The sequence below is a fragment of the Rhinopithecus roxellana genome, chromosome 16 (genome assembly GCF_007565055.1).
Source record: "Rhinopithecus roxellana isolate Shanxi Qingling chromosome 16, ASM756505v1, whole genome shotgun sequence".
NCBI classification, from domain to species: domain Eukaryota; kingdom Metazoa; phylum Chordata; class Mammalia; order Primates; family Cercopithecidae; genus Rhinopithecus; species Rhinopithecus roxellana.
The window spans coordinates 24,810,426-24,823,035 of NC_044564.1; the positions used below are offsets into that span (position 1 = coordinate 24,810,426).

At 45.4% G+C, this 12,610-nt stretch overlaps 1 protein-coding gene across 2 annotated transcripts in view; it reads left to right on the plus strand.

The window, feature by feature from the left end:
- DCAF12 (DDB1 and CUL4 associated factor 12) overlaps positions 1–12,610 on the plus strand; it is a 34,764-nt gene continuing 22,154 nt past the window's right edge. The window contains exons 1-2 of one of the 2 annotated variants that reach the window (XM_010385765.2): positions 1–422; positions 1,493–1,747. In XM_010385765.2, coding sequence (XP_010384067.2) covers positions 345–422; positions 1,493–1,747 — 333 coding nt within the window. In that variant the 5' untranslated portion in view covers positions 1–344. Of the gene's footprint in view, positions 423–1,002; positions 1,159–1,492; positions 1,748–12,610 lie in introns of those variants that run through there. The other variant, XM_030919675.1, reaches the window with a different exon arrangement.

The following is a 12,610-nucleotide window of genomic DNA, read 5'->3' on the forward strand; positions in this document are numbered from 1 at the left end:
TTTCCGTGGCGACGCTGTCCAAAGTGCGGCTGCGCAAGGGTGACGGCGCGCGGGCAAGAGGGAGGGGGAGGGGGTGTTTTGGTTCTAATCGCTCGCCGTCCTTCCAGGCTCTGCCGTTGGAAAGCTTCTAGTTCTCGGTTCCCCTTCCCTTTCCTGGCCCCAGTCCTTCCTCTCTCTTTCCCTTCTTTCCGCCTTTTTTCTGCTGCCGCTCCGGGTCCGGGCCATTTTCCGGGCCGGGCGCACTAAGGTGCGCGGCCCCGGGGCCCAGTATATGACCCGCCGTCCTGCTATCCCTCTCTTCCCCCGCCCCATGTGGCTGCGGGGCCGCGGCGGCGCTGCCCACTATGGCCCGGAAAGCAGTTAGCAGGAAGCGGAAAGCGCCCGCCTCGCCGGGAGCTGGGAGCGACGTTCAGGGCCCGCAGGTGAGGGTTGAGAGGCCGGCACCTAGGTGGTGAGGCCGAGGCACCAAGAGGGGTTTAGGGTCCGCAGATCCTGCGACAGGAATCGGGGTCCAAGGTCTGCAGTCAGAGGCAAAACAGGAATGGGGCCAGGGCCTGTAGAGTCAGGGCTGGACCCTCGTTAACTGGAGGCCAGGGCGGTGAGGAGCCAAAGGGGAACTCAGCAATGGGACATAATCCGCGGGAGGCCTGCAGCCGTGGATAGGGCTTGAAAAGAAACCAGAATCCTGGCTTTGGAGGAAGGGGAAACCGAAGTTAAGGGAATCGGAAACTAACTTTGGTAGAGTGAACTCTACCTTCCGTGGACGCTAGGAAGCTGGGATGATTGCGTCCCTCCTCGAAGAAAGAAGGAGTCTCTCTATATGTATACCCAACCCTGAACTGGGCCTTTTGGCGTTTGGACCCCAAAAGAAACAACAGTTCCCAGGTATCATCTCTATACCGCCCCCTTTGGAAAGGAAGGTCTTCTTGGACATAGATATGGCCTCTGATTTCCCGGGGGCCTACTACCCTGTTGGTGGTTGATTTTTCGAATTCTTCAACTGCCTGGAGCGCGGGCATGATGACAGAGGAACGGTCATTGATGATGCATCCCTGGAAGACCTGGCACTCAGGTCTGTCTCCTTGGACTGTATCTTCCGTGCTCCAGTGGGAGTGCAGACTGAGAGGGAGAAGGGGGCTGGGCAGAGATGCAGCCCAGGTTGGTATGGGAATCACTCGACCTCTCATTTCCTTCAATCTTTCACTGCTGAAAGGTCTAGTAAACCTTTTAGCCTGTTCTATTCTGCATTGATTCCCTTGACTTTCAGCCCTTGTAATTCACATAGGTAAGTTTGACTGTGAGCAATTTTTTTTTAATGTTGGAAGAGTTAAACGACTTTCTGGATTGAGATTCTTGTTCTCTTGTGTTTGTATTTCTGTTGTTTGTAAATTCTGCAGTATGAATTATGAGTTGTTGGTGACTTCTGTAATATAGCAGGATCCGTTCTGAAGAAGAGTAACCAAAGCCCTGATTTCTAATGTTGTTTCCACAGATTGGCTGGGATCACTCGCTTCACAAAAGGAAAAGACTTCCTCCTGTGAAGAGATCCTTAGTATACTACTTGAAGAACCGGGAAGTCAGGCTACAGAATGAAACCAGCTACTCTCGAGTGTTGCATGGTTATGCAGCACAGCAACTTCCCAGTCTCCTGAAGGAGAGAGAGTTTCACCTTGGGACCCTTAATAAAGTGTTTGCATCTCAGTGGTTGAATCATAGGCAAGTGGTGTGTGGCACAAAATGCAACACGGTAAGTGTCTGGGGGGCTGTGACCTCTCCCCTAGGTCCTGAATACATTGTGCCACTTGCTGTAGAACCTCTCACTGCTAGTTTTCCCATCTGTTTCTTTTAGAAGAGACTTGCCTTACTCTCCTTTCCATTCTTTCCCGTTGATGACTTCTTCCTCTCTTTTTGTGTTCCTTTTTTCACTCATACATTTCTTTTCTGGTAAGTCTTCAAAGGAGTGTGTTTCTTTAGGCCCTCTCTGGATGTGCTGCTTCTAGAGGGTTGGTTGGTTGTTTTTGCCTCATCTTTTTATGCTGGTTTTTAAATTATAGGCCTTAAAGGAAAGACTTAAGAAATAATGATGCTCAGAGCATCATTCAGGATACATAATAGTGAAAACAGCCTAAGAACATATGTCGAAGTATTTAAAATAGCACACTTAGCTGTTTTTTAGTGAATAGAATCTAAAAATGTATAAACTGAGATATGAGAAATACATGAACTGTTTTCTATAAGGAAGGCGGGGAATGTGTGTCTGGTAGTATATTTCAGGGTATAAGCATTTGCTCTTTGGAAAGTAGCCTTTTTAAGAGTGACTAGAAAGACAATTTTAAATGAAGTGAAAAATTTCTCAGTAAACTTTGTAACCAACCCAATTATAGGCCAGGATAAAATAAGTCAAAGAGCAGAAACGTTTGGAACAGAGTCCACGAATAGCATGATGTCAGAGGAATGGCAAATAAAAAGAGGCAGTGCCTAGGGCCTAGGGGTGGGAAATGATTACGCCCAGCCCTCCCTCCATTTTCACCTCACCCTGTGTGAATAGACAAGTAATGTCATAATGTGTGAGTAAATTAACCCTGGACAAACACATTTTGGATAATGAAAAGAGAGAAGCTTGCTCTAGATCAAGAAAATCTTGAGTACTAGGAGAAGTGTCTATTTATAAAGGACATAGGCAAAAATTTAAACAGTTTTAAGGAAGGAAATAATACCATGGTGGTTGGTCTGTTTATAAAGGACATGGCAAAAATTTAAACAGTTTTGAGGAAGGAAATAATACCATGGTGGCTGGGGCCAACCTTTCATTTCCTCTTCTGTTGAGAGTCGCTTGTCTTACACAGAAGCCTTTCAAAACTAAGTGGTGGCAACAAGCCTCCACAGAACTTCCTTTTCTTGGTCTCTCCAGCTGCCCACTCATGGTTGAGAACTGTCATCGTTGTCACTTGGAGTAGGAAAAGAGTCTCCTGCTTGGAAGAGTTCATTCCACTTACTGCACATGCATCATAGTGTTTAGCCTAGCAGATATTACTGAATTGTAAACTGAATTAATCATCACAGCCTCTTGCTTCTTGAATCTATTGACACTATTTTGAAGGCGAGCATAATAAGTAATAATTTAAGCTACTCTTAATTCCTGCCTCTTTTTGTCTTCCTACGTCCTCATAACCTAGTGTTTGGGGCAAGGAGAGCTGTTTCCATTTTATAGTTAGTATTTGTTTTTGTTTAGCTTCCAGAACCAAAGCAGGGAACTAGGAATAGTGCTCTTCTCTGAACTTTGCGACATTGGGCAAATGATTCCCTTATTTGTGCTTTTGTTACTGCATCTGCAAAATGGGAGTGATAATAATCTGGTGCTGCGAAGGTATCTGCATGCATCTGGAAAATACTCTAAGTGAGCAATATTTTACTTATTTAGAAGTACTAGTAGCAGTAAAAATGATTCCATAAGCTTTTCCCACAATTTGAAGAGAGGAAGATTATTTAAATAATTGTAACTGTCTTTGGATAATATATGAAGATTTCAGAGGTGGGAGAGATTATGTTGTGTTCTAAATAGTAAAGTTTTGATGTAGAATGTCCCTGTGCTGTGGGCTAACAATCAAACTAGGGGCAGTCATTCAATTCCCAAATTTCTTGGCCCCAGCTAGCACAGTAGTAACAGCAGGGATAGCCAACTGTTGTTTTTGTCATTGTTAACAATACAGTCATACTTTTACAAAACTACTTAATTAGAGGTGCTATAACCTTAATTAGAACATGGGTCTGGCAGCTGGGGTGGGTTAGGTATATGTTCGTGGTTTAGACTTATGCAAACTCAGATAGGCTGCGGAGCCAGACAGAAAAGCTAAGTAAAGGAAAGTTTGCTAGGCACGAGACAGTAAGGAGTAGTAGGGGCTGCAAAGAACTACAGAAGACATTCTTGACTTCAGCCAACTGTTGCCGTGTAGGAATTTGGGCCTAGTGTTAAAAAGATTTTCTTGGTAGTGTGAGGTGGCTCACATCTGTGATCCCAGCACTTTGGAAGGCCAAGGTGGGCGGATCACTTGGGGTCAGGAGTTTGAGACCAGCTTGGCCAACATGGTGAAACCCTGTTTCTATAAAAGTACAAATAAATTAGCTGGGCATGATGGTGGGTGCCTGTAATCCCAGCTACTTGGGAGGCTGAGGCAGGAGAATCGCTTGAACCCGGGAGGTGGAGGTTGCAGTGAGCTGAGATTGCGCCATTCCGCTCCAGCCTGGGCAACAGAATGAGACTCCATCTTAAAAAAAAAAAAAAAAAAAAAAAAGACCAGGCGCGGTGGCTCAAGCCTGTAATCCCAGCACTTTGGGAGGCCGAGACGGGCGCATCACGAGGTCAGGAGATCGAGACCATCCTGGCTAACACGGTGAAACCCCGTCTCTACTAAAAAATACAAAAAAACTAGCCGGGCGAGGTGGCGGGCGCCTGTAGTCCCAGCTACTCAGGAGGCTGAGGCAGGAGAATGGCGTAAACCCTGGAGGCGGAGCTTGCAGTGAGCTGAGATCCGGCCACTGCACTCCAGCCTGGGGGACAGAGCTAGACTCCGTCTCAAATAAAAAAAAAAATTGATACTAATGTCTTGAACCAATATAACTGGAAAGATGGCAAGGTGAATGTTAAGGAACAGATTTAGGTTTTGTCCTTTTCATCAATTAGTTGAAGTTTGGCAGAGAGTAAGGATTGAAGTTAGTGATTTGGCAGTCATTTATGTAGAAGGAATTATTGAAATTGTTACATTACCATGGGAAAGAGGGTAGAGAGCAGGCATTCCTGGCTTGAGTTGTGTAAACGTTCCCTAAAATTGCAAAGTTTTGATTATATGTGTACTTTCTGGGCAAGATTTTGGGGGGGTGGTGTGGGAAGTAGTTCTTAGTTTTTGTCCTTAGATTTTCAAAGAGAGTACTATGAGCCAAAAATGGTTAAGAACCACTGATACTGACAGATAAGCTAAGGAGAGAACCTTGGAAAATATGTGCATTTACAGGGCAAGAAGAACTACTGCGGGGGAGCAGGGAACTCAGGAAAACCAGGAGAATACAGAAAATAATTCAAGAAAGGAGGACTTTATTTTTGTTTTTTTTTTTGTTTTGTTTTTTTGAGACGGAGTCTCGCTATGTCGCCAGGCTGTAGTGCAGTGGCACGATCTCAGCCCACTGCAACCTCTGCCTCCTGGCCTCCTGGATTCAAGCAATTCTCCCGCCTTAGCCTCCCAAATAGCTGGGATTACAGGTACGTGCCACCACGCCCAGCTAATTTTTGTATTTTTAGTAAAGACGGGATTTCACCATGTTGGCCAGGATGGTCTTGATCGTCTGACCTCGTGATCCGCCTGTCTTGGTTTCCCAAAGTGCTGGAATTACAGGCATGAACCACCACGCCTGGCCGAAAGGAGGACTCTTGAAGGGGTTAGGGGTGGGGTGTGAGTTGAGGAGAAGGATAGCGATCGACAGAGTGATGATCTACACAGTTGGAGGTGTTTAATTTTGGATGTGAACTCTTACTTCCCATTGTCAACACTCTCCAGCCAAAGACTATCAGGGACTGTTCTTGTTGCAGAACAAGTCAGATGTTGTTGCTTGTTGTACCTGGGAGAACCTTCTCCATAGAGGAGCAAGGGACCGCTCAGTAAGAGTGCCAGAAAGGTGTTATAACACTGGGACTTGTTGCACGTGATTTGGAGGAAGGCTTAAGGATATAGCACTTTGCTCCAGATGGATACTGTCACGACAGGGGCAAATTCTATGTTTGGGTATCTTAATCTTATCTAGAAGGAGGTTAAAGCTGTAATTGATAAAGATGAAACTGTCATTTATATTAGCAAGGTTAAGGGGATATTTGATCTTTTTGTGGTTTAGGTAGTGTTCTTGGGTTTTTTGTTTGTTCGTTTGTTTTTTGAGATGGAGTCTCGCTCTGTCGCTCAGGCTGGAGTGCAGTGGCACGATCTTGGCTCACTGCAGCCTCCGTCTCCCAGGTTCAAGTGATTCTTTCACCTCTGCCTCCCGAGTGGCTGGGACTACAGGCACATGCCACCACGCACAGCTAATTTTCGTATTTTTAGTAAAGACAGGGTTTTACCATGTTGGCCAGGCTGGTCTCGAACTCCTGACCTCAGGTGATCCACCCGCCTCAGCCTCCCAAAGTGCTGGGATTACAGGCATGAGCCACCTTGCCTGGCCAGTGTTCTTGTTTTGGTCTGTGTTCAGGTATGATTACAGAGTGGTCTTGTTTTTGTCTTTATCACAGTTACAGAGCGGCCTTGACTGATGTTGATGTTCTCTGAAATTACTTTTTTACACTAGGATACCAAGGCCTACCTTGAGAGTATCAGGCTAACCCATTATGTCAGGGGTGCTTTGTTCTCTTTTTTTCTTTTTCTTTTTTTTGAAACCAAGTCTTACTATGTTGCCCAGGCTGGAGTGCAGTGGCGCACTCTTGGTTCACTGTAACCTCTGCCTCCGGGTTCAAGCGATTCTTGTGCCTCAGCCTCCCGGGCAGCTGGGACTACAGGCAGATGCCACCATGCCTGGATAATTTTTGTATTTTTCCTGGAGACGGGGTTTCACCATGCTGGCCAGGTTGGTCTCAAATGCCTGACCTCATGTAATCTGCCCGCCTCAGCCTCCCAAAGTGCTGGGATTACAAACGTGAGCCACCATGCCCGGCCGCTTTGTTCTTTTTTAAGACAGGGTTTTGCACCCAGGGTGGAGTACAGTGGTGCAGTCATGGCTCACTGCAGCTTCAAATTCCTGGGCTCAAGGGATCCTCCTGCCCCAGAATCCTGAGTAGCTGGGACTATACCACATGCCATCAATCTGGCCTTTTTTTTTTTTTTTTTTTTTCTGAGACTGAGTTTTGTTCTTGTTGCCCAGGTTGGAGTGCAGTGGCTCGGTCTCAGCTCACTGCAACCTCTGCCTCCCAGGTTCAAGTGATTCTTCTGCTTCAGCTTCCCGAGTAGCTGGGATTATAGGCGCCCACCACCACACCTGGCTAATTTTTTTGTGGTTTTTAGTAGAGACGGGATTTCACCATGTTGGCCAGTATTGGCTGGGCATAGTGGCTCATGACTGTAATCCAGCACTTTGGGAAGCCGACACAGGAAGATCACTTGAGCTCAGCCTGGGCAATGTAGTGAGACCCCATCTCTACAAAAAAATTTAAGAATTAGCTGGGCATGGTGGCTTGTGCCTTTGGTCCTAGCTACTCAGGAGGCTCAAGTGGGAGGATGGCTTGAGTCTGGGAAGTCAAGGCTACAGTTAAATGGGATTACATCACTGCACTCTAGCCTAGGTGACAGGACATGACCCTGTCTCAAAAAAAGAAAAAAACACAAAAGTACATAGTATCGGCCAGGCGCGGTGGCTCAAGCCTGTAATCCCAGCACTTTGGGAGGCCGAGACGGGCGGATCACAAGGTCAGGAGAGCGAGACCATCCTGGCTAACACGGTGAAACCCCGTCTCTACTAAAAATACAAAAACTAGCCGGGCGAAGTGGCGGGCGCCTGTAGTCCCAGCTACTCAGGAGGCTGAGGCAGGAGAATGGCGTAAACTCGGGAGGCGGAGCTTGCAGTGAGCTGAGATCTGGCCACTGCACTCCAGTCCGGGCGACAGAGCGAGACTCCGCCTCAAAAAAAAAAAAAAAAAAAAAAAAAGTACATAGTATCTGTTGAAAGAAGAGCCTAAAAATGTTATACCCTTTCACCTAAAATGTTCATACCTGAGAATTTATCCAAAGGGAAAGTCGTTTTTAACAAGATAATAATTGGAAGGAAGCTACTTAATCTAAATACTAGCAATCGAATACTTAAGTAAATTGTGATAAATCAAATCTGGATGGTATTATGCAGACATTAACATAATTATGGAGCCTGTAATGTGCAAAGCATTCAATATGTTTAATGAAATGAGATACAAAATCCTGTCTCTGCTGATAATAGCTGTGCACAATTATAATATGTATGTGGCTGAAGGCTAAACAGGAACCTGACAAATGAAAAACAGATTTTAAAAGAGAGAAGGTTCCAAGTGATCTTTCTTGCATTTTAAATTTCTGTATTGTTGATAAAGTGTTGTTTGTACAATAAACACTCATCTTTTAAAATCATTGTTTCAGCTAGATGAACCTTGCATTTTCTTATCCTAAAATGATGGTGAGAAGGACTGAAGTAGGCACTCAAAAATACAGTAGTAGAATATGCAACAAAAGGAGTTGCTTCTCTTAGTCACACAGTGAGTTTTTTGGAGCTCAAAATAGCCCCTGGAGAGGGCTTTTGATTCTCAATGGGCAAATACACAACCCTATGGTCCTGGTCTTCAAGTCTTAATGCTGTTACACTTAGGAAGTATGTATGAGATAAGAGCGATATTATTATTATTATTATTATTTTCTTTTCTGAGACAGGGTCTTACTCTGTTGCCCAGGCTGCAGTGCAGTGGCACAGTCTTGGCTCACTGCAACCTCCACCTCTCAGGTTCAAGTGATTCTTGTGCCTCAGCCCCCTCAAGTAGCTGGGATTACAGGCATGCACCACCATGCCCAGCTAATTTTTATATTTTTAGTAGAGATGGGGTCTTGCCATGTTGGCCGGCCTGGTCTCGAACTCCTGACCCCCACCTCTGCCTCCCAAAGTGCTGGGATTATATGCGTGACCCACCACGCCCGGCCATATTATCATTATTTAACACTATTGTTGAGAGTTTATAATCTCTTCATATACCAGATATGTAATTATAATCTCTGCTCTCCAGTAGTTTGCAAGTTAGAGATAAAGCTCCCTGTTAATTCTGAGTAGAAGGCCTTATACCTGGAAATGTCACCAGGGAACAAAAACCTGAAAGTTTCCTGTGTAGAGATTTTCTCCTGAACAACTTACACGTTAACTATTAGCATCCTTGAGTATATAGAAATCAATTTCAGACCGGGTGCAGTGGCTCACTCCTGTAATCCCAGCACTTTGGGAGGCTGAGGCAGGTGGATCACTTGAGGCCAGGAGTTCGAGACCACCCACGTGGTGATACCCCGCCTCTACTAAAAATACAAAAATTAACCAGGCATGATGCCACATGCCTGTGGTCCCAGCTACTTGGGAGGCTGAGGCAGGACAGTCGCTTGAACCCGGGAGGCGGAGGTTGCAGTGAACTGAGACTGAGCCACTGCACTCCAGCCTGGGCAACAGAGTGAGACTCCATCTTGGAAAGAAAACGAAAAAAAGAAATCAATTTCCATCTTCCATAGGAAGAAATAAAGATTCTTATGAAATCACACTATTGGACCAATCCTTTTATTTCCCCTTTTATTTTTCAGATTGGAAATAGGTGATGGGATATGTAAGCATATAAAAGCAATACAAAATACAGTTCTGATTTACCAGCCTAAGAATAATTTGGTTTTTTTGTTTGTTTTTTTGAGACAGAGTTTCGCTCTTGTTGCCCAGGCTGGAATGTGATGGTGCAATCTTGGCTCACCGCAACCTCCACCTCCTGGGTTCAAGCAATTCTCCTGCCTCAGCCTCCCGAGTAGCTGGAATTACAGGCATGCACCACCACGCCCAGCTAATTTTGTACTTTTAGTGGAGGTGGGGTTTCTCCATGTCGGTGAGGCTGGTCTTGAACTCCCAACCTCAGGTGATCCGCCCGCCTTGGCCTCCCAAAGTGCTGGGATTACAGACATGAGCCACTGTGCCCGGCAAGAATTTATTTTTAACAAATCTTTGTTTAGATAGATGCTTAAGGTAGCTAAACCACTGTTGTATGTTGTCAGAGTTTATGTGGTGACTTTGGTGGGTACTAGGTAAAATCAAGGTGTCTTGCCAAAGCTGGCTTTTAGAACTTAGTTCATTTTTAACAGAGACCTCCAAAATCAAGGATTAGAGGCCAGGCGCAGTGGCTCACACCTGTAATCCCAGCACTTTGGCCAGTGGAGGCAGGCGGATCACGAGGTCAGGAGATGGAGACCATCCTGGCTAACATGGTAAAACCCCGTCTCTACTAAAAATACAAAAAATTAGCCGGGCGTGGTGGCATGCCCCTGTAGTCCCAGGTATTCGGGAGGCTGAGGCAGGAAAATCGCTTGAACCCAGGAGGCAGAGGTTACAGTGAGTTGAGATGGTGCCACTGTACTCCAGCCTGGGCAACAGAACGAGACTCCCATTTAAAAAAAAAAAATCAAGGATTAGAAATCAATTTACTGCCAGATGTAAAGCTTATAAAAATTATGTCACTTAAATCCAAAATAATTGTAAATCCTAATGTGACCCTCCTTCCACGAAGTCATGATTCTGTAGCAAAACATCAGAATTCGAGACCTATTATGAAGTACCATTACTTATCTTAGCTAGCTAGTGGTGTAGCCCATCTTGTGTAGGAACAGTTTAGATTCACAGCTCAGAGTATCTAAAATCTTGGCATAGCACAGACACGTGGATTGATTGATGATTGATTTTTGAGACAGAGTCTCGCTCTGTTGCCCAGGCTGGAGTGTAGGGGCACGATCTAGGCTCACTGCAACCTCCGCCCCCTAGGTTCAAGCGATTCTTCTGCCTCATCCTCCCTAGTAGCTGGGATTACAGGCACCCGCCACTGCACCCGGCTGATTTTTGTATTTTTAGTAGAGATGGTGTTTCACCATGTTGGCCAGGGTGGTCTCAAACTTCTGACCTCAGGTGATCTACCTGCCTCGGCCTCTCAAAGTGCTGGGATTACAGGCGTGAGCCACCGTGCCTAGTTGGATTTATTTATTTATTTATTTATTTATTATTATTATTATTATTATTTGAGACATCCTGTTGCCCAGGCTGAAGTGTAGTGGTGCCATCTTGGCTCGCTACAACCTCTGCCACCTGAGTTCAGTGATTCTCCTGCTTCAGCCTCCCAAATACCTGGGACTATAGGCGCACACCACCATGCCCGGGTAATTTTTGTATTTTTATTGGAGACAGGGTTTCATTCACTGTGTTGGCCAGGCTGGTCTTGAACTCCTGACCTCAAGTGATCTGCCTGCCTTGACCGCCCAAAGTGCTGGGATTACAGGTGTGAGCCACTGTGCCCAGCCAGATTTATTTATTTGTTTTATTTATTTATTTATTTTTGAGACGGACTCTCACTCTGTCACCCAGGCTAGAGTTCAGTGGCGCAATCTCTGCAGCCTCCCCCTCCTGGGTTCAAGCAATTCTCCTGCCTCAGCCTCGCAAGTAACTGGGATTGAAGGCACCTGTCACCACGCCTGGCTAATTTTTGTATTTTAGTAGAGACAGGGTTTGCCATGTTTGCCAGACTGGTCTTGAACTCCTGACCTCAGGTGATCCGCTCAGCTCCCAAAGTGCTAGGATTACAGGCATGAGCCACCGCACCCAGCCCTGGATTTATTTATTTAATTTTTTTCCTCCTTATGCCCCAGTACTAAGAGGAGGCCCTGGATTTCAATAAAAGAATGTCCATTGCCGTGTTTTGTATTACTAAAATTTGGACATGGTGTAAGTGTTCAATAACAGGGAGTTCGTTCAATTAATGTTAGTATATTCATGCAGTGAACTACCTTATCGCTGTTAAAGGTATGTAGTGGCAAGGTATGATGGCTCATGTCTGTAATCCCAGCACTTTGGGGGGCTAAGGCGGGAGGATTGCCTAAGCCCAGGAGGATTTTATTACAGCCTGGGTAACATAGTGGGACCCTGTCTCTATAATTAAAAAAGATGTACAGTAGTTCAAACTGTTCACCCATCACTATTCAGTGTAAGTTCCTAAAATTGGTATTACAAGCCATATATATATATGTATGTATGTGTATATATATATAGTTTTGTTTCTTTTTTAAAGGCAAAGTCTTGCTCTGTCGCCAGGCTGGAGTGCGGTGGCGCTATCTTGGCTCACTGCAACCTCTGCCTCCCGGGTTCAAGCGATTTTCCTGCCTCAGCCTCCCAAGTAGCTGGGACTACAGGTGCACACCACCATGCCCAGATAATTTTATTTTTTTGTGTGTGAGATGGACTCTCACACTGTCTCCCAGGCTGGAGTGCAGTGGTATGATCTCGGCTCACTGCAACCTCCGCCTCCTGAGTTTAAGCAATTCTCCTGTCTCAGCCTCCCGAGTAGCTGGGATTACCGGCACCCGCCAACACGTCCAGCTAATTATTTTTTGTATTTTTAATAGAGATGGGGTTTCACTATGTTCGCCAGGCTAGTCTTGAACTCCTGACTTCAGGTGATCCGCCTACCTCAGCCTCCCTAAGTGCTGGGATTACAGGCATGAACCACTGTGCCTGGCCCATGCTTCATGTCTTAAGTTTTCTCTGAGGACTGGCTTTAGTAAAAAGTGGCCACCCAGGAAGTTTGGTCTAGTACCACCAGCCAGTTATACATTCTGTTACTGGGTAAAGGGAAGAAGTGGTGTGAATTTTTATTCACCCACAGTCTGTTCTGTGATAGCCATGTCTGTGTGTGCACTTGTTGTTCTTCATGTCTTGATATCACAGCTCTAAAGACACTTCAATGAAACCATTTTCCTAGTAAAAAAAAAAACATATGTATATAAAAACATATACATAAAATACATATATGTGTGTGTTTGTTTGAGACAGAGTCTTGCTGTTT